The 22500-nt window shown below is 45.8% G+C and overlaps 1 protein-coding gene across 15 annotated transcripts in view; it reads left to right on the top strand.

Annotated features, from left to right (window-relative positions):
- HECW1 (HECT, C2 and WW domain containing E3 ubiquitin protein ligase 1) overlaps positions 1-22500 on the top strand; it is a 400600-nt gene that overhangs the window by 262708 nt on the left and 115392 nt on the right. For all 15 annotated transcript variants that reach the window (XM_078377440.1, XM_073002583.2, XM_073002582.2 and 12 more), the window contains 2 exons: positions 960-1061; positions 5294-5444. In XM_078377440.1, the coding sequence (XP_078233566.1) occupies positions 960-1061; positions 5294-5444 (253 nt within the window). The remainder of the gene's footprint in view (positions 1-959; positions 1062-5293; positions 5445-22500) is intronic.

The following is a 22500-nucleotide window of genomic DNA, read 5'->3' as shown; positions in this document are numbered from 1 at the left end:
AATAGTTTGAATTTGCCTTTTGTTATTTGGTAAATTACCCAAAGTACTTACATTTGAGTAATGTGCCTTGTGTCAATTAAATGAGTATTTTTGGGATTGCCATTTCATTCATTCTAAATGCTCTCTATTTCTATGGTCTAGAAAAAATCCTGACAGTTATACCAATTATTATGTTCTTATTTATTAGACTTAGAAATAATTATATAAACCTCTATGGTGATGTTACGATTACTTGAAGTAACTTTATGCTGTTTTCTATTTACATCTATTATATAACATACTTGATTAAGCAGGTAAAATGACAAGCAGTGGGATAAAATGGGTTAATTTCTGGGATTGGAGAAACGTTTGCTGAAGTTTTTATAGTGCCTTCTGGAATAAAGTATGACATATTGACACATAATAGCTAAAGTATCTCAAAATATTTTAGTAGTCAGAACTTACATACATTGGTGTTCAGATCATAAATTCAGAAGTACCTGTACCACATATTAACACTCAAAAATAGTTCCACTTCTCTGTCAGCTCTGAAATTTCTTACTTATCTTAGTCTCTCTGTGTACCTTTCCTCTCTTGTTTGCTATTTCCCTTCCAGCTCACTCCCTCTTGTGTCCTGATCCATCTCTCACCTTCTCTCTCTCTCTCTCTTTTCTTACATAATACCTTTGTATATCAGGTGAGGTTGGGGACTGAGTCCAACCCATCATCCTTTAGTTGGGATCCGATTGTAATTCATCACTCCCTGCTGTGTATCAAGTCACAAGACTTTCCTTTGGACTTCATATTTCAATGGCTCTTTGCCTGGAAATTATTTTTAAAGCTTAAGGTAGCTAATAAACCAGATTGCCATTAGCCCTGATCTCTAGTCCTTCTGGTGATTTGTTTTTATAGCAGTACATTTGTAACTAAAATATGACATCCGTGAATGAACATGAACATCTCGACTGTCTTATCCATAGGTGATTGCCCTTTACTCCATAATTCTCAGCCAGTCAACCAGCTTCCTTCCCTGAGGCCAGACTACCATCAATACCCAACCATTGATGAGCCTCTTCCACCAAGTAAGCTTCAGTTTCTTAAAAATAATTCTTTTTTTAAACTTAGTTCCCCCTGATTTGTTTTTTTAAAGGTACAGATCAGAATTACATTATAACCAATAAGGGATGTGTGAATCCCTGGGAGAAACTTCACTATTCTGTTTGAACCTTTTGATTCCCTCAAAAGTATGGTCAGAATCAAATAGTACCATAAATGTGTTAGCCTTTAAAGTGTCACAGAACTTGTTGTTTTTGCTTCAACAGATCAACAAAACTACTACTTTACATTATGTATCTAATTTCCCTTTTACTGCAGTGTTTGTAATCTCACCCCCGCCCCCATGTTTGCTCTATCTGAACAAAGTTTTAGCCAGAATCTGAAATTCTGGCTAAAACTTTGTGGGTCTGATGAAGTAGTCTCTATCATCTACAGACGCTCTTGCTATAGTAAACGTGTTAGTCTTTAGGGTGCCACAGGACCCTGTCATTCCGACTGCAGCAGGTTAACATGGATTCTGCTTTGGAAATTGTTACATATCCTGGTACAATCTCCTGAGCAAGCCTTGGAGAATTAAATTGGTGGTCCTATTCTTTTTCAGCTAGGCTTCGACCTAGTGGGGCACTCTGGCTTTCAAAGGTGATGAGGAGGCCAAATATTTGGAGAGTCTGGATTCCACACAGAGACTGGATCCATTCACATCAAAGGCTCATGCTCAGTTAAGATTTGCCAGCATGGAGAGGAATATGAGAGGACAGATTGATGTGATTTATGCATAGGATGTGAACATTTCTATTTTGTATTGAGTCCTTCAAGGGAAATATGTATCTGTGTTTTCACCATTGTTAGTATGCATCTTCTTAAATTCCAAGTGACACGTAGTAATACAAATTGTCCAGTAGAGAGCACACGTTGACTTGTTACTGATAACACTCAGCTTTGCGTTAAAGCTGCTTAATACTACAAAGAGTCCCCTGTCTTAAAAATGAGTAGTATAAGTCCTACAGAATTCATTCAGTCTCACTTTCATGGTATAGAATTTCGTCCAAAGTAAAGTTTAAAAATAGATTTTGTATTTTTGCTTCTCATCCAATTCAGAGCGCATATATTTGGGTTTTGTGTGTGTGGCCTTCACAAATAATTCATCTGCCCACTAAGCTCTTGACATTTCCTAACCTAATCACTAGATTTGATCCTGACCTTGTTGACTTAACAGAGAGAAAAGAAATACTCAGTAACCTTGAGCATGGAGGTCTTATTTGAAGCCTGCTGGCGATTAGGATAGAGCAAAGAAATGAGAGAAAGTCACAGAATACACTGATATCTTTCTCCTATATTATCTTTTGCACTTTTCTGCAAGTGAGGACAACTTAGCTTTGAACCTAGATCTATCCGAACCTAGAAATAATAGTGAGCATGTCTAAGCAAATCTGGGGACATTTGGGGGAGTATTATTTATTTCTGCAATGCTTTCTGGAAATAACTTGCTGTTACCTATTATTGTAAGGGCAATATACTATTGATTTGTTACATTTTAGTAACTTTATTTTTAAAAACATGCACATAAATATGATCTACGATCCTCTGAATCATTTTTAAAAAACAGCACCAAATGCATATTGAATACATGTACCTGTTGTACTAAAAATATAACCATCTTAGCTGTCATTATGCTATTTTTATAAACATTAGTGTTACCCCCAGGAGAAATATATTAGGCTTAATATCATCACTTCATCCCTTAAAACATGTTAGTTCCAAGCTTTGGATTGAACGCATAGATGGACAACTTGTAGGCTTCCAGATGTTGTTGGACTGTGACTGCCATCAGCCCTAGCCACTATAGCCAACTGTGAAAGTTAATGCCTGTTGTAGCCTAACAGCATCTGCAGAGACACAAGTTTCCCATTCCTGGTCTAAGTATGATGTATGTTACACACATCCACAGCATGTTCACACCAGGTCTTCTGAGAGAGATATCCAAGATATTCTCTGTATCTTAAAAACAGCTGATACACCCACCAGCCCCATTACTTCTAAAATTATGTCCTTTTGATACAGATGATCTAATTGCTTTTAGTGGCACTTGGACTGGAATTCAACAATATCTGCTAGCAATCACTTTCTTTCAATATAACCCTCTAAACATAGCAGGATTTGCTACTGAGTGAACATACATAAGACATAGCTGAATGGCTCCAGGACCAAATACTTTTACTTGGGCACAATGCTTAATAATTAATTAGGACCTCTGAGTAAGCATGTCCGAGATCCAGCCAGAAGTTGATTCCTAACCTAACTGGATTTATGCCTCTCTGTCATTGTATTCCCCATTGTTTTGACATTCTATTTATCATTCTCAGCACATGAGTACATATTCAATTGCTAATATATATGTTCTTTCTACAGGTATTTTTTGAAGTTAGGCTAAGTGGCATTATGTAGTGTCATAACTGTAGTTTATTATGTAGTGTCATAACTCCATGTCATAACTGAAATAGCTCCAAATGTGAGATGGGGATGTCTCAATTGTCTGTGGGTGCCTGCTAATAAATTCTCCAGAAGCAGTCCTGCAGAAGTGTTCACTGTTTACTAAATGGATTTAAATAAATGGGTTGAGGGAGCATTTACAATCCTTCCCCACTGCTTGTCATAGGAGCATGATGCTTTCCAATTAAACTGAGCAATTTCTAACTCTAGGTTTCCATTTGTATTAGCAATGATATGCAAAGGCTTTCTACATGATTTATTGAATCACATTGCAGGCTGACTGTTACAATTCCAGATTAATGTCATTGTAAGCTGGGTAAAGAATGGTGTCTATAAGTGTCCAAACAGTGCATGTTTGCTTGTTTGTTTACTTTCAAAGCATCTTAAGGTTATTGATTTGGATCCCCAACAAGTCATCTTCTGGTTCTTTGCTTTGTGTGTCTTGCAGAACATGCCATCTTACCAGCTGCTGTTATGCATGGTCTCAAACATCTCTAAAATCTATAATTTACTTATTAAGATGTGCTTTCATCTTAACATCCTGAGGCTTTATGAATAAAGCAGTGTATGGAATCAAGCAAAATTCTTTTTCTAATCCCTGTTAGAGATCTTTGAGAGAATGTACAAGATACTGAGACATGAATTGAGATACAGAAGCCTTTTGGAGCATGAAGAGTGATTTAAGGTGTATGAGGACACCTTTATTAATTTCAGTAGACTTAGCTGTTTCATTCTCAACTCTGATTTGGTTGTAGCTTTAACACAGAAGATTGAAAAAGGATTGGAAGTGACAAAATTGCAAAAATGATATAAGATTACATTAAAAGCTACATGTGCTGTCCAGTTTGTTCAGTCCTTCCCACATTCAGCCCCTAGTGCAGCGGTCCCCAACCTTTTCTGAACTGCGGACTGGTTGGGGAGTGGGTTCCATGCATGGAGGACACCCCTGCGCTCATGGGGGTGGGAGGTGCTTGCACATGCGCAGGTGGGCAGAGTGTGCTCATGCGCATGTGCAGATGGGCAGGGCATATTCACAGGTGGGAGGGACATGCTCACGTGCATACGCAGATGGCCGGGGCACTCGCAGGTGGGCGGGGCACGCTCGCACGCACATATGAGTGGGCGAGGCACCTGTGTGTGCAGGTGGGTGGGCTGTGGGGGGGGAGGGCATGCAGGGGGGGAGATCTGTCTCCACGGCCTGGTCCTGCCAAGGCCACAGACCGTCACCAGGCCGCGGAGCGGGGGTTGTGGACCCCTGCCCTAAGGCACAAATTCTCAATGTGCCTCATTTTCCTGCATTGTAGATGTTGGTAAAGCCAGAAACTGTTTGTGAGGCAGTCCACATAACTGAAATTGCCATGGTGTCCTTGTATTAAGGGATGAGGGAATGTTTGTTGATTTAATTATTTGAATGCTATCATTATGACTCTCACAAACATTAGTGAGAATATCATGCATACAAGACATATTTAAAATACATGTAATTATGTCTGCTTTTGGATTAACACTCAGGCACCAAACTGTAAACACAGGATATAGCAATGCTGATATAACCAATCAGTGTGAGTTTTACTGAATTGATTTGGGGATGTCGCCCGGTAGAAATTCTGTGCAGTTTGATGGAGCACCATATTTTTGGTTTTGTAAACAATTTTCATAATGCTACATTTATGTCATTCATTTCTGGATTTTCCTATTGGTTGGATTTTTGAATGTCTGTAGACAAATTACTCCATTTTCTATCTTTCCTAAAAATGTTTGATGCAAGACTGGGAAGCTCGCATTGATAGCCATGGACGAGTATTCTATGTTGACCATGTTAATCGAACCACAACTTGGCAGCGTCCAACAGCAGCAGCTACTCCTGATGGAATACGCAGATCAGGCTCAATCCAACAAATGGAGCAACTCAATCGGCGGTAAGTTATGCTGCACCAAATTCGTGTAGTAGTAGCCTAAGCAAAAAAGCCTTCATAACCCATGCAGATAGAATCAAACTACCTTAGCAAAGAGTCGCTAAGGACAAGCAGCATGATACTGTTAAGAGTGGTCTTAACTGACCAGATAGGCGGGATATAATAAATAAAATAAATAAAATAAATAAAAAATCTATTTTAAAGTAAGTGACTTTATTGGGATTCATGTCCAGGTAAGTGGATATATGATTGCAGCCTGCAAGCATTTTTAAAAGGTGGTCATCACTGAAACTGTAAACAAGGTATTTCTAATATAAAAAGGGGATTGAAAATGCTATAATTAAGGAACTATTTCTTGAGACATACACACTAATTTCCATTGTGCCACTGTCATATAGGATCTAATAAAGCATACAGGTTTCTGGAACACCTGAAAAAACTGTTTGACCAGAGTTTACAGAAAATGAGTTTTTATAGTATAGACCAGTGGTGGCAAAACTTTTTGGGCTTGCATGCCCAAACTGAGGGGGGGGGGACACACAGGGTGATGTGTTGCCACCGCAGCAGCATAGGCAGAACTGGAACTGGCAGCGGAAGGGGGAATCCTGGCATGGAGGTGCCTCAAGACCCCACTCTGGATCCGCTGCCAGCCCCAGCTGCTCCAGATCCACCTGCCAAAGCGCCAGCACTGCGGCTGCAGCCACCTTCTCAGGTTTGGCTTGCTTGGGGGGGGAGGAGCGATCTGGCGACTTATGGCTCGCGTGCCAGCAGAAAGGGCTCCACGTGGTAGCTGTGGCACACGTGCCATAGGCTCACCATTGCTGGAATAGACAGTGTTTATTGTACTATAATTCACTCTGAAAAAAAAAAAACCCTATCTCTGAATTGAGTATATGCATATGAAAATATTCTTTCATGCAATAGATTTTCAGAGGATGGCTTCATCTATGGTAGTTTTTCTAAATTGTGAAAATCTCCATATATACCATTTTAGTTCATGGAAAGCAGATCATAGAACTTGGTTTGCATGGTGCTGCAAGTTTCCACTCTATCTCCCATGCAATTTATCATCTACATGAAATTGAGTGAAGATAATTAGCGATTTAATGTGCAGTGAATATGTTTGTCTAAGTTAAATTTGATTTTGGGAACTCATGGGGTTGCGTGCTTTTTGTTTTGTTCTATTTTGTGTTTGTAGCGTTCAGCCCTGCCCTCACCTGTCCGTCACAGCTGAGTAATGTAAAAAGAGCCAATGAGTGAACGGAAGGTGGTGCTAAAGAGGGAGGAGCTGGGATATAAATGGGTGTGTGTGATGTATGCAAGGGAGATTGAGGAGATTGCGTGAGAAGAGAGAGGAGAGAGAGTGTAGAGATCTGAGCGAGAAGGCAGTGTGTTAATGAGTCAGTGAGAGCAGGGTCTGTGTATTAGGATGTTCAGTGATTGAAAGAAATTGATTATCTGCTTGTGATTTACTTATTTCTTTTATGTAATCAAATAAACAAGTTTAAGTTTTAAAGTAAATATAAGTGTCAGTGAATATTTGGTATTGGATCAGCAGTACCTGGTGGCAGCTACTTGAGAAGAGGAGTGAGCACATACTGGAGGCCTGAGTTGTTAGAGGCTTCAGTGTGCCCGCTACATGTTTACATATTTTAATTGGTTGCAAAGCTGTCTTATAGATGTTTGAATCAGGTGGCAGGAGCAAAATCTTACGCTGAAGGAATAACGATGCAAGGTGTATTTTATTAGATGGTATAGGGGAATGAAGACTCAACAAAATTCCTAGCATCAGCCTATGTTTCTTTTATCATTCACTTTCAAATTTGCAACTGAATATAGATGAAGATTCACAAACTCCTGAATATGTTTAAGATTTTATTAAAATCCGGAATTACCAGATATTGTTGATATTCTTCATCCTCCTGCAGTTATACAGGCTTTGCTATCTTGTATAAAGCTGGAGAACTTCAGGGTGTTATTGAGTCAGATCTGCTGCTGATTTCAGGGCACATTAAGCAAAGAGGAGCAATACATAAATATAAATGTTTGTATTTTTATAGAAAGTTTGACTTAGTGTTGTACTGCAGCAAAGCTATTTTTTTACCATAACCTTGTGGAGAAGTAGTTTCTCTCTCTCTCTCTCTTCCTTAATTTAATATAATATAATAATACTGTTTTCCATTGAAGCAACCATGTCTGGAATGCCTGTCTTCTAATTATACACCTTTAAGAGCATGCAAGCCAGTTGAGGGTTATCTTGTTGTTTTTTTAAAAAAACTGGGTAGTTATCTGCCAGTGGTCAGAAAGTAGTTAGGTTCGAAATTTCTTCCTTCCGAAATAACAACAGGATGGGAGTTTCTCCATATAATGTGTAGGAAAAAAGGAGGGCTCAGTTAGTTGTCAGATGACAGCCAGAAGGAGTTTTAGTAATTTCCTAAGGGCTGCACTCTTAAAATAATGTCTGTTGTGCAAAAGAGATTATAATATAAAAAGAGGTACATAAAGTATTGCCCCAGTCATATTAGCCGGTGTGATAAAGGGGTTATAGTAGAAGAGAGGAGGAAAACCCTAGGTTCCAATTCCAATTCAGCCACAAAGCTTACTAAAGTCACTGGAGCTAGTCTCTTGAAGTTGTTGTAAAGACAAGGGAGAGAGAGAGACAAACTACATCACTTTGAACTTATACGAGGAAGTGGAAGATAATACAGTGGTGCCCCGTATAGCGAGGTTAATCCGTTCCGGATTAACCCTCGCTATACGGAATCATCGCTAAACGGGTAGGGGAAATGTATTGGAACGCATTAAACTTCGTTTAATGCGTTCCAATACCTTTGTTACTTACCCATTCAGCGAGGATTCCAGGTGCCGGCAACCATTTTCGCGCCTTCGCTAAGCGAGGGCAGGGCGCGAAAACGGCTGCCGGCAGCCATTTCCGGGCTTCCGGCGGCCATTTTGGAACCGCCGATCAGCTGTTCGGCGGCTCCAAAATGGCCGCCGCAATACCCGATCTTCGCAATGCGGGTTTTCCCCTTTGCGAAGATCGGGTATGTTTCCGTATAGCGATCCCGAAAAAGGGATCGCTATACGGAAACATCGCTATACGGTGCACTCGTTAAGCGAGGCACCACTGTACTAGTACAGTGGTGCCTCGCTTAACGACTGCCCCGTTTAACGAAAAAATCGCATAGCGGAAGGCTCTCAGCGGCGGCGGGGGAAGGGTACCGGGGTGTCGAAGGCTTCCAGGCCTTTGCCTGGAAGCCTTGTGGACACCCCCCCAGCCTGTCCCCGCCGCTTAAAGCCTCCTTGTGCCGTCTACCCAGCCTGTTCTCGGACACCTAGGTGTCCGAGAATGGCCTGGGTAGGCAGCGCAAGGAGGCTACCGGCATCGGAGAACAGGCTGGGGGGTGGACCGGGGAGCTTGAAGCCTCTCCGCGCCGCCTACCCCAGCCGTTCCCGGACTTCTGGGTAGGCGGCGGGGGAGGCTACCGGCATCGGAGAACAGGCTGGGGGGTGAACCGGGGAGCTTGAAGCCTCTCCGCGCCGCCTACCCCGGCCGTTCCCGGATTTCTGGAAGTCCGGGAACGGCCTGGGTAAGCAGCGCTGGGAGGCTTCAAGCTTCCCGATTCACCCCCCAGCCTGTCGCCGCCGCTTAAAGCGGCGAAGTCCAGGAACGACCTGGGTAGGCGGCGCGGAGAGGCTTTAAGCTCCCCGGTCCACCCCCCAGCCTGTTCTCCGATGCCGGTAGCCTCCCCTGCCACCTACCCAGCCCGTTCTCGGACACCTAGGTGTCCGAGAACAGGCTGGGTAGGCGGCGCAAGGAGGCTTTAAGCGGCGGGGACAGGCTGGGGGGTGGATCGGGAAGCTTGAAGCCTCCCAGTGCTGCTTACCCAGGCTGTTCCCGGACTTCCAGAAGTCCGGGAACGGCCGGGGTAGGCGGCGCGGAGAGGCTTCATGCTCCCCGGTTCACCCCCCCCAGCCTTTTCTCCGATGCCGGTAGCCTCCCCCGCCACCTACCCAGCCCGTTCTCGGACACCTAGGTGTCCGAGAACGGGCTGGGTAGGCGGCGCAAGGAGGCTTTAAGCGGCGGGGACAGGCTGGGGGGTGGATCGGGAAGCTTGAAGCCTCCCAGCGCTGCTTACCCAGGCCGTTCCCGGACTTCCAGAAGTCCGGGAACGGCCGGGGTAGGCGGCGCGGAGAGGCTTCAATCTCCCCGATCCACCCCCCAGCCTGTCTCCGCCGCTTAAAGGGTAACCGCAGCGGCTACCCCAGCCATGGCCGGACTCTAGGGAGTCCAGCCATGGCTGAGGTAGCTGCCATGGGTCAGATCCAAGCCGCGGGGGGGGAGGGAAAAACCCTGATAATCCGTTCCAATTGGAACGGATTAACCGGTTTTCAATGCATTCCTATGGGAAATGGTGCTTCCCATAACGATGTTTTCACATAACGTTTTTTTTTCTGGAACCAATTTACATTGTTATGCGAGGCACAACTGTATATAGATGACCAGCTTCTCCCAAGCTGTACGTGAGGTGGTAACCCTATGTGTTTGTGTCTCACACATAATGATATGCTCCCAAACAAAACACATTCCAGCATATAGAAAACTAGATTGTCAGGGAGAAGATTAAACTAGAATCAGTCCTATGGGTTTTTGTTTGTTTGTTTTATTTTTTGTTTTGATAGGGAGCATCATGCAACCATATGAGTCTACATCTAATCTGAAGAATGTATAGTTCACCGTAGGTGTCCTAGTTCAATTGCTCTTTTTTAAAACTAGGCCATAGAGTTAGTCTTTTTAGGGATAAACTGCATGTAACATTCAACGTAGGTTGACATGTGTTCTTATGTCATCAAATTGTACATCCTCCTGTCTGTAGGCTGCAACATATTGAAAGCATGTAACATCTTGTCATGTCAGAGTACTGGATAAGGGATCTTGTATGATTTGGAAAACAAAAGTGAGACTCAAAATGCAGCTAGGATTTATGGTGGCAGACCTATGTTTTCTGTAGCATGATATAGTCCAGTTTGATATTGTTGCCCATTTTCAGCAGACTTTTGTTTTCTGTGGGTTTAAATTGAATCTTGATTAATTCATTCCTTGCCATTTTGCCATTAGTTAAAATCATAGCATTTGAGAGGCGTGTAGTAGACCATGTAGTTCAGCCTCCTGCTTGATGCAAGAATTCTGGAACTACAAGATCCCTAACAGATGAGTGTCCAGCTTCTGCATGAGGCTATCCTATAGGGGAGAGCAGACTACCTGAGATGTAATGGGTGTCATTGCTGAACTGCCCTTGCTATTAAGATATTTCTCCTAAGATGCAACTACATTATATCCTCCCATAAAATAAACCCATGTGAGATAGGAGAGAACATGTCTTTCCTCTGAAGGGCAGCTGTTAATAATTCCAAGAGTGCTTCTGTGGGCTAAATAAGTCCAATTCCTTAGATCTTTAAATCCTTAAATTTCTCCTGTAAACAGCAGTGATTTACTTGTACCTTCTTCTAGAGGTGCTCCAGGACTGCATAGATTGCCCAAGACTAGATTGCTCTTCCCCAGAACACCCAGAGGGGAATCAAACCCCTGACGTTTGGCTCTGCAGCCAGATACCCAACTGACTGCGATCTCCAGTACAAACTTAAATTAGATCTTGATGTCCCGGACAACCCAGATAGTGTAGTTGCTGACCTTGAGCCAGACATCCTGGAAAGTGAACTCGAGTGGGCCTTGGAAAGCATGGCGAACAACAAGGCCAGTGGAGGTGATGGCATTCCAGTTGAACTATTTAGAATCTTAAAAGATGACGCTGTTAAGGTGCTACACTCAATATGCCAACAAGTTTGGAAAACTCAGCAGTAGCCAGAGGATTGGAAAAATCAGTCTACATCCCAATCCCAAAGAAGGGCAGTGCCATAGAATGCACTGCCCTTCTTTGCGATTGGGATGTAGACTGTACAATTGCACTCATTTCACACGCTAGCAAGGTTATGGTCAAAATCCTCCAAGGCAGGCTTCAGCAGTATGTGGACTGAGAACTCTCAGAAGTACAAGCTGGATTCTGAAGGGCAGAGGAACTAGAGACCAAATTGCTAACATGCACTGGTTTATGGAGAAAGCCAGAGAGTTCCAGAAAAAACATCTACTTCTGCTTCATTGACTATGCAAAAGCCTTCGACTGTGTGGACCACAGCAAACTATGGCAAGTCCTTAAAGAAATGGGAGTGCCTGACCACCTTATCTATCTCCTGAGAAACCTATACGTGGGACAGAAAGCAACAGTTAGAACTGGATATGGAACAACTGATTGGTTCAAAATTGGGAAAGGAGTACAGTAGTAGTAGTAGGCATCCTTCAGTCTCGAAAGACTATGGTATCGTGCTCTGTATGGAGGACTTGGAACAGCGTCTAGTGTGGCTGAGGAGGCCAATTCGAGAGTGACAATCCCTTCCACACTGGAGACAAATCCAATCTGTCCCCTGTCCAGCTCCCTGGTTTTGCTTCCTTTGTGACTTCCTCTTTGCCTCAGCCTGCTGGACAAGGGTCTCTTCAAATTGGGAGAGGCCGTGATGCACTGCCTGCCTCCAGGCTGAACGATCAGATGTCAGAGTTTCCCATCTGTTGAGGTCTATTCCTAAGGCCTTCAGATCCCGCTTGCAGATATCCTTGTATCGCAGCTGTGGTCTCCCTCTGGGGCGATTTCCCTGCACTAATTCTCCATATAGGAGATCCTTTGGAATCCGACCATCAGCCATTCTCACAACGTGCCCAAGCCAGCGTAGACGTCGCTGTTTCAGTAATGTATGCATGCTGAAAATTCCAGCTCGTTCTAGGACTACTCTATTTGGAACTCTGTCCTGCCAGGTGATACCAAAAATCCGTCGTAGGCAACGCATATGGAAGGTGTTCAGCTTCCTCTCCTGCCGGGCACAAAGGGTCCAGGACTCGCTGCAGTACAGGAGTGTGCTCAGGACACAGGCTCTATAGACCTGGATCTTGGTATGTGTTGTCAGTTTCTTATTGAGCCATACTCTCTTTGTGAGTCTAGAGAACATGGTGGCTGCTTTCCCAATGCGTTTATCCAGCTCGACATCTAGAGAGAGGGTGTCAGAGATGGTTGAGCCAAGGTACACAAAGTCATGAACAACCTCCAATTCTTGTGTGGAGATGGTAATAGAGGGAGGTGAGTCCACACCCTGGCCCATGACTTGTGTTTTCTTCAGGCTGATTGTTAGTCCAAAGTCTTGGCAGGCCTTGCTGAAACGGTTCATGAGTTGTTGGAGGTCTTCAGCAGAATGGGCAACAATGGCTGCATCGTCTGCAAAGAGGAAGTCCCTCATGCATTTCAGCTGGACTTTGGTCTTTGCTCTCAATCTAGAGAGATTAAAGAGCTTTCCATCTGATCTAGTCCGGAGATAGACACCTTCTGTTGCAGTTCCAAAGGCATGCTTCAGCATGACAGCAAAAAAGATCCCAAAAAGTGTTGGTGCGAGGACACAGCCCTGTTTCACTCTGCTTCGGATGTCAAAGGGATCTGATGTTGAGCCGTCAAAAACTACAGTGCCTTTCATTCCATCGTGGAAGGACCTGATGATGTTAAGGAGACGAGGTGGACATCCAATCTTGGGAAGTATTTTGAAAAGGCCATCCCTGCTAACCAAGTCAAATGCTTTTGTAAGGTCTATGAAGGCCACTAAGAGTGGCTGTTGTTGTTCCCTGCATTTCTCCTGCAACTGTCGGAGGGAGAATACCATGTCAGTGGTGGATCTATTTGCTCGAAATCCGCACTGTGATTCCGGATAGACTCTGTCTGCAAGCACCTGGACCCTCTTCAGCACAACACGGGCAAGCAGCTTCCCTACAACGCTAAGAAGAGAGATACCACGGTAGTTATTGCAGTCACCCCTGTCACCTTTGTTCTTGTACAACGTGACAATGTTTGCATCCTTCATGTCCTGTGGTACTCCACCTTCCCTCCAGCAGAGACAAAAGATTTCATACAGTTCGGTGATGATGATCTCCTTACCGCATTTCAGCACTTCAACAGGGATGTTGTCCCTTCCAGGTGCCTTGCCAGAGGTGAGGGAATCCAAGGCCGCATTTATTTCTGCTAGGGTTGGTTCGCTGTCCAGCTCTTCCAAGACAGGCAGGCACTCAATGTTATTTAATGCTTCTTCGGTTACTACATTCTTTCTGGAATATAGCTCGGAGTAGTGCTGCACCCAGCGTTCCATCTGCTGTGCTCGGTCCTGGATGATCACACCTGTAGTAGACTTCAAGGGAGCAGATTTCTTCTGTAATGGACCTAAGGCCTGCTTGATACCATCATACATTCCTTTGATGTTACCTGTGTCCGCTGCTATCTGTATCTGAGAGGAAAGCTGAAGCCAGTAGTCATTGGAGCATCTCCTGGCAGCCTGTTGGACTTGGCTACGAGCGGCTCGAAGAGCTTGCAGGTTGTACTCGCTAGGACAGGCTTTGTATGCTGCTAGAGCTCTTCTCTTATCCTCAATGGCTGGCATTAACTCCTCCTAATGGGCTTCGAACCAGTCAGCCATCTTTCTGGTCTTCTTGCCGAAGGTGGACAAGGCAGTGTTGTAGACAGTGTTCTTGAAGTGTTCCCATCGTTCAGGTGCATTTACATTAGCTGGACCTGGAAGGGTTTCCTCGAGTGCTTGGGCAAATTCCTTCACTTTTCTTTGATCGCGAGTCTTGTTGATGTCAATACGTGGTCTTCCTTCCTTTTTCATGTGATACAATTTCTTTGTTCGCAGTTTTACTCTACTACACACCAGGGAGTGATCAGTATCGCAATCAGCACTCTGGTAGCTGCGTGTGATCGTAACACTAGGAAGGCTAGAACGTCTAGTGAGGATCAAATCGAGCTGATGCCAATGCTTGGATCTTGGATGTCTCCAGGAAACTCTGTGTTGCAGCTTCGTATTAAAGAATGTGTTGCTGACACAGAGACCATAGTAACAGCAAAACTCCAGTAAGCGTTGGCCATTTTCGTTCATCTTTCCAATGCCAAAACGGCCTAGACAAGTGGGCCAAGAATTGTGATCAGCACCAACTCTAGCATTAAAGTCTCCAAGAATGAACAGTGACTCTCTTTCAGGGACTTTTTTGATAGTAGCTGCCAGATCGTCGTAGAATTTGTCTTTCACTTCTGGAGTGGATGACAGTGTTGGTGCATATGCACTAATGACGGTTACTGGTCCTGCTGATGAGTGGAGCTGCAGAGACAGGATTCTTTCACTCCCCACAGTGGGTGGAACAATGCATCTCAGGAGAGTGTTTCTGACTGCAAAGCCAACACCATATTCCCTGGTCTCATTCGATGGTTTTCCCTGCCAGAAGAATGAGAAGTTTTTTTCTTTGACAGATCCCGAGTCTGGCAGTCTTGTCTCTTGCAGGGCAACAATGTCCATCTGCAGTCTACTCAGTTCCATGTCAATGACAGCTGTCTTGCGCACATCGTCTATTTCTTGCAGGTCGTTAGGAAAGCCGTAGTCAGGAAAGCCAGGGGTCATTGTCCGTACATTCCAGGTGCCCAGCTTTAGGGCAGAAGTTTTCTTATGATTGTTGCATGGTGCACGGTTGTCGATCTGCTTGTCGGGTTTCACCCTAAACCCCACGCACCCCGTGAGGTTAACAGACCGTGGCGAGGTAGCACCTTACTGGCTGGGGGCTGCCCAGCTTAAGGCGGGCGGTATCTACCTAGTGAGGTGCAATGACCTCTCCCACCGTCAGAAGTAGCCCCTGGCGTCCTGCTCTACGCCAATTGAGCAGAGACTTATAACCGGTAACTGCTACTTCCCGTGTTGTTTCGACGCTGTATGCGAAGCTGGAGTGTCCTCTCCAGAGCACGAAGCCTGGGTAAAATAGTATGGAGGATAGGCTGTTACCCAAGCAGCAAATCCCCCCTCTCCACATCGCTGAAATGGTCCAGTGGAAAGGCAAGAGCCAATACAACTGGTTCCAGCAACGTCGCAGGAGTTGGCAGAATGAAAGAAAATGCCTCCGGGACTCCGGCTCCGGATTTTGCCTCGAGGTTATCTCCTGAAGCCCTTTCCATAAGTGGATATAGCCACAAGGCAGTGGAGGTTTAAATTCGGAGTGGTCCTTCTCCTAGATGGGCTGCCTTCCAGGGCTGACGAGCCCCACCTACCCGGCCTGATCTCTAATGATATGGAAGTATGATCTGACCTTTAAAAGTATACTCCCCCCAGGTGTACGAGATGTTAGTTGGTTTTCCTATTTACCAAATTTGGGTAAAAAGTAGGATTAGAGAGTTTCACATGCCATTAGACACACTCTCCTGCTCATCCTCCTTTACAGCTGAGACTCTGCCTTTGCTCAGGTGATTTCTATTTACCATATTAGGATTGGAGATAGAGAGAGTATTTGAGAATTTCGCGCGCCGTTAGGCGCGCGGTCCAGGAAACAAAGGCTTCAGCAAGACATCCAAAGAGAACGTACCTGAGTTTCATCCAGGCCTAAACCTCCTAAGGAAATGAAGGCAAGGTCCAGAAACTTCCCAGTTAAAAAAAGTAGGCCCTCCCTCTTGGCCCATGTGATAAGAGAGAGAACAAGCAGCCCCCCCCAGAACAAAAGGCTTCAGCAAGACATCCAAAGAGAACGTACCTGAGTTTCATCCAGGCCTAAACCTCCTAAGGAAATGAAGGCAAGGTCCAGAAACTTCCCAGTTAAAAAAAGTAGGCCCTCCCTCTTGGCCCATGTGATAAGAGAGAGAACAAGCAGCCCCCCCCAGAACAAAAGGCTTCAGCAAGACATCCAAAGAGAACGCACCTGAGTTTCATCCAGGCCTAAACCTCCTAAGGAAATGAAGGCAAGGTCCAGAAACTTCCCAGTTAAAAAAAGTAGGCCCTCCCTCTTGGCCCATGTGATAAGAGAGAGAACAAGCAGCCCCCCCCAGAACAAAAGGCTTCAGCAAGACATCCAAAGAGAACGCACCTGAGTTTCATCCAGGCCTAAACCTCCTAAGGAAATGAAGGCAAGGTCCAGAAACTTCCCAGTTAAAAAAAGTAGGCCCTCCCTCTTGGCCCATGTGATAAGAGAGAGAACAAGCAGCCCCCCCCCAGAACAAAAGGCTTCAGCAAGACATCCAAAGAGAACGTACCTGAGTTTCATCCAGGCCTAAACCTCCTAAGGAAATGAAGGCAAGGTCCAGAAACTTCCCAGTTAAAAAAAGTAGGCCCTCCCTCTTGGCCCATGTGATAAGAGAGAGAACAAGCAGCCCCCCCCAGAACAAAAGGCTTCAGCAAGACATCCAAAGAGAACGCACCTGAGTTTCATCCAGGCCTAAACCTCCTAAGGAAATGAAGGCAAGGTCCAGAAACTTCCCAGTTAAAAAAAGTAGGCCCTCCCTCTTGGCCCATGTGATAAGAGAGAGAACAAGCAGCCCCCCCCAGAACAAAAGGCTTCAGCAAGACATCCAAAGAGAACGTACCTGAGTTTCATCCAGGCCTAAACCTCCTAAGGAAATGAAGGCAAGGTCCAGAAACTTCCCAGTTAAAAAAAGTAGGCCCTCCCTCTTGGCCCATGTGATAAGAGAGAGAACAAGCAGCCCCCCCCAGAACAAAAGGCTTCAGCAAGACATCCAAAGAGAACGCACCTGAGTTTCATCCAGGCCTAAACCTCCTAAGGAAATGAAGGCAAGGTCCAGAAACTTCCCAGTTAAAAAAAGTAGGCCCTCCCTCTTGGCCCATGTGATAAGAGAGAGAACAAGCAGCCCCCCCCAGAACAAAAGGCTTCAGCAAGACATCCAAAGAGAACGCACCTGAGTTTCATCCAGGCCTAAACCTCCTAAGGAAATGAAGGCAAGGTCCAGAAACTTCCCAGTTAAAAAAAGTAGGCCCTCCCTCTTGGCCCATGTGATAAGAGAGAGAACAAGCAGCCCCCCCCAGAACAAAAGGCTTCAGCAAGACATCCAAAGAGAACGCACCTGAGTTTCATCCAGGCCTAAACCTCCTAAGGAAATGAAGGCAAGGTCCAGAAACTTCCCAGTTAAAAAAAGTAGGCCCTCCCTCTTGGCCCATGTGATAAGAGAGAGAACAAGCAGCCCCCCCCAGAACAAAAGGCTTCAGCAAGACATCCAAAGAGAACGCACCTGAGTTTCATCCAGGCCTAAACCTCCTAAGGAAATGAAGGCAAGGTCCAGAAACTTCCCAGTTAAAAAAAGTAGGCCCTCCCTCTTGGCCCATGTGATAAGAGAGAGAACAAGCAGCCCCCCCCAGAACAAAAGGCTTCAGCAAGACATCCAAAGAGAACGCACCTGAGTTTCATCCAGGCCTAAACCTCCTAAGGAAATGAAGGCAAGGTCCAGAAACTTCCCAGTTAAAAAAAGTAGGCCCTCCCTCTTGGCCCATGTGATAAGAGAGAGAACAAGCAGCCCCCCCCAGAACAAAAGGCTTCAGCAAGACATCCAAAGAGAACGCACCTGAGTTTCATCCAGGCCTAAACCTCCTAAGGAAATGAAGGCAAGGTCCAGAAACTTCCCAGTTAAAAAAAGTAGGCCCTCCCTCTTGGCCCATGTGATAAGAGAGAGAACAAGCAGCCCCCCCCAGAACAAAAGGCTTCAGCAAGACATCCAAAGAGAACGCACCTGAGTTTCATCCAGGCCTAAACCTCCTAAGGAAATGAAGGCAAGGTCCAGAAACTTCCCAGTTAAAAAAAGTAGGCCCTCCCTCTTGGCCCATGTGATAAGAGAGAGAACAAGCAGCCCCCCCCAGAACAAAAGGCTTCAGCAAGACATCCAAAGAGAACGCACCTGAGTTTCATCCAGGCCTAAACCTCCTAAGGAAATGAAGGCAAGGTCCAGAAACTTCCCAGTTAAAAAAAGTAGGCCCTCCCTCTTGGCCCATGTGATAAGAGAGAGAACAAGCAGCCCCCCCCAGAACAAAAGGCTTCAGCAAGACATCCAAAGAGAACGCACCTGAGTTTCATCCAGGCCTAAACCTCCTAAGGAAATGAAGGCAAGGTCCAGAAACTTCCCAGTTAAAAAAAGTAGGCCCTCCCTCTTGGCCCATGTGATAAGAGAGAGAACAAGCAGCCCCCCCCAGAACAAAAGGCTTCAGCAAGACATCCAAAGAGAACGCACCTGAGTTTCATCCAGGCCTAAACCTCCTAAGGAAATGAAGGCAAGGTCCAGAAACTTCCCAGTTAAAAAAAGTAGGCCCTCCCTCTTGGCCCATGTGATAAGAGAGAGAACAAGCAGCCCCCCCCAGAACAAAAGGCTTCAGCAAGACATCCAAAGAGAACGCACCTGAGTTTCATCCAGGCCTAAACCTCCTAAGGAAATGAAGGCAAGGTCCAGAAACTTCCCAGTTAAAAAAAGTAGGCCCTCCCTCTTGGCCCATGTGATAAGAGAGAGAACAAGCAGCCCCCCCCAGAACAAAAGGCTTCAGCAAGACATCCAAAGAGAACGCACCTGAGTTTCATCCAGGCCTAAACCTCCTAAGGAAATGAAGGCAAGGTCCAGAAACTTCCCAGTTAAAAAAAGTAGGCCCTCCCTCTTGGCCCATGTGATAAGAGAGAGAACAAGCAGCCCCCCCCAGAACAAAAGGCTTCAGCAAGACATCCAAAGAGAACGTACCTGAGTTTCATCCAGGCCTAAACCTCCTAAGGAAATGAAGGCAAGGTCCAGAAACTTCCCAGTTAAAAAAAGTAGGCCCTCCCTCTTGGCCCATGTGATAAGAGAGAGAACAAGCAGCCCCCCCCAGAACAAAAGGCTTCAGCAAGACATCCAAAGAGAACGCACCTGAGTTTCATCCAGGCCTAAACCTCCTAAGGAAATGAAGGCAAGGTCCAGAAACTTCCCAGTTAAAAAAAGTAGGCCCTCCCTCTTGGCCCATGTGATAAGAGAGAGAACAAGCAGCCCCCCCCAGAACAAAAGGCTTCAGCAAGACATCCAAAGAGAACGCACCTGAGTTTCATCCAGGCCTAAACCTCCTAAGGAAATGAAGGCAAGGTCCAGAAACTTCCCAGTTAAAAAAAGTAGGCCCTCCCTCTTGGCCCATGTGATAAGAGAGAGAACAAGCAGCCCCCCCCAGAACAAAAGGCTTCAGCAAGACATCCAAAGAGAACGCACCTGAGTTTCATCCAGGCCTAAACCTCCTAAGGAAATGAAGGCAAGGTCCAGAAACTTCCCAGTTAAAAAAAGTAGGCCCTCCCTCTTGGCCCATGTGATAAGAGAGAGAACAAGCAGCCCCCCCCAGAACAAAAGGCTTCAGCAAGACATCCAAAGAGAACGCACCTGAGTTTCATCCAGGCCTAAACCTCCTAAGGAAATGAAGGCAAGGTCCAGAAACTTCCCAGTTAAAAAAAGTAGGCCCTCCCTCTTGGCCCATGTGATAAGAGAGAGAACAAGCAGCCCCCCCCAGAACAAAAGGCTTCAGCAAGACATCCAAAGAGAACGCACCTGAGTTTCATCCAGGCCTAAACCTCCTAAGGAAATGAAGGCAAGGTCCAGAAACTTCCCAGTTAAAAAAAGTAGGCCCTCCCTCTTGGCCCATGTGATAAGAGAGAGAACAAGCAGCCCCCCCCAGAACAAAAGGCTTCAGCAAGACATCCAAAGAGAACGCACCTGAGTTTCATCCAGGCCTAAACCTCCTAAGGAAATGAAGGCAAGGTCCAGAAACTTCCCAGTTAAAAAAAGTAGGCCCTCCCTCTTGGCCCATGTGATAAGAGAGAGAACAAGCAGCCCCCCCCAGAACAAAAGGCTTCAGCAAGACATCCAAAGAGAACGCACCTGAGTTTCATCCAGGCCTAAACCTCCTAAGGAAATGAAGGCAAGGTCCAGAAACTTCCCAGTTAAAAAAAGTAGGCCCTCCCTCTTGGCCCATGTGATAAGAGAGAGAACAAGCAGCCCCCCCCAGAACAAAAGGCTTCAGCAAGACATCCAAAGAGAACGCACCTGAGTTTCATCCAGGCCTAAACCTCCTAAGGAAATGAAGGCAAGGTCCAGAAACTTCCCAGTTAAAAAAAGTAGGCCCTCCCTCTTGGCCCATGTGATAAGAGAGAGAACAAGCAGCCCCCCCCAGAACAAAAGGCTTCAGCAAGACATCCAAAGAGAACGCACCTGAGTTTCATCCAGGCCTAAACCTCCTAAGGAAATGAAGGCAAGGTCCAGAAACTTCCCAGTTAAAAAAAGTAGGCCCTCCCTCTTGGCCCATGTGATAAGAGAGAGAACAAGCAGCCCCCCCCAGAACAAAAGGCTTCAGCAAGACATCCAAAGAGAACGCACCTGAGTTTCATCCAGGCCTAAACCTCCTAAGGAAATGAAGGCAAGGTCCAGAAACTTCCCAGTTAAAAAAAGTAGGCCCTCCCTCTTGGCCCATGTGATAAGAGAGAGAACAAGCAGCCCCCCCCAGAACAAAAGGCTTCAGCAAGACATCCAAAGAGAACGCACCTGAGTTTCATCCAGGCCTAAACCTCCTAAGGAAATGAAGGCAAGGTCCAGAAACTTCCCAGTTAAAAAAAGTAGGCCCTCCCTCTTGGCCCATGTGATAAGAGAGAGAACAAGCAGCCCCCCCCAGAACAAAAGGCTTCAGCAAGACATCCAAAGAGAACGCACCTGAGTTTCATCCAGGCCTAAACCTCCTAAGGAAATGAAGGCAAGGTCCAGAAACTTCCCAGTTAAAAAAAGTAGGCCCTCCCTCTTGGCCCATGTGATAAGAGAGAGAACAAGCAGCCCCCCCCAGAACAAAAGGCTTCAGCAAGACATCCAAAGAGAACGCACCTGAGTTTCATCCAGGCCTAAACCTCCTAAGGAAATGAAGGCAAGGTCCAGAAACTTCCCAGTTAAAAAAAGTAGGCCCTCCCTCTTGGCCCATGTGATAAGAGAGAGAACAAGCAGCCCCCCCCAGAACAAAAGGCTTCAGCAAGACATCCAAAGAGAACGCACCTGAGTTTCATCCAGGCCTAAACCTCCTAAGGAAATGAAGGCAAGGTCCAGAAACTTCCCAGTTAAAAAAAGTAGGCCCTCCCTCTTGGCCCATGTGATAAGAGAGAGAACAAGCAGCCCCCCCCAGAACAAAAGGCTTCAGCAAGACATCCAAAGAGAACGCACCTGAGTTTCATCCAGGCCTAAACCTCCTAAGGAAATGAAGGCAAGGTCCAGAAACTTCCCAGTTAAAAAAAGTAGGCCCTCCCTCTTGGCCCATGTGATAAGAGAGAGAACAAGCAGCCCCCCCCCAGAACAAAAGGCTTCAGCAAGACATCCAAAGAGAACGCACCTGAGTTTCATCCAGGCCTAAACCTCCTAAGGAAATGAAGGCAAGGTCCAGAAACTTCCCAGTTAAAAAAAAGTAGGCCCTCCCTCTTGGCCCATGTGATAAGAGAGAGAACAAGCAGCCCCCCCCAGAACAAAAGGCTTCAGCAAGACATCCAAAGAGAACGCACCTGAGTTTCATCCAGGCCTAAACCTCCTAAGGAAATGAAGGCAAGGTCCAGAAACTTCCCAGTTAAAAAAAGTAGGCCCTCCCTCTTGGCCCATGTGATAAGAGAGAGAACAAGCAGCCCCCCCCAGAACAAAAGGCTTCAGCAAGACATCCAAAGAGAACGCACCTGAGTTTCATCCAGGCCTAAACCTCCTAAGGAAATGAAGGCAAGGTCCAGAAACTTCCCAGTTAAAAAAAGTAGGCCCTCCCTCTTGGCCCATGTGATAAGAGAGAGAACAAGCAGCCCCCCCCCAGAACAAAAGGCTTCAGCAAGACATCCAAAGAGAACGCACCTGAGTTTCATCCAGGCCTAAACCTCCTAAGGAAATGAAGGCAAGGTCCAGAAACTTCCCAGTTAAAAAAAGTAGGCCCTCCCTCTTGGCCCATGTGATAAGAGAGAGAACAAGCAGCCCCCCCCAGAACAAAAGGCTTCAGCAAGACATCCAAAGAGAACGCACCTGAGTTTCATCCAGGCCTAAACCTCCTAAGGAAATGAAGGCAAGGTCCAGAAACTTCCCAGTTAAAAAAAGTAGGCCCTCCCTCTTGGCCCATGTGATAAGAGAGAGAACAAGCAGCCCCCCCCAGAACAAAAGGC

The sequence above is a fragment of the Pogona vitticeps genome, chromosome 6 (genome assembly GCF_051106095.1).
Source record: "Pogona vitticeps strain Pit_001003342236 chromosome 6, PviZW2.1, whole genome shotgun sequence".
NCBI lineage: Eukaryota > Metazoa > Chordata > Lepidosauria > Squamata > Agamidae > Pogona > Pogona vitticeps.
This window is presented reverse-complemented; position numbering and strand designations above follow the sequence as displayed.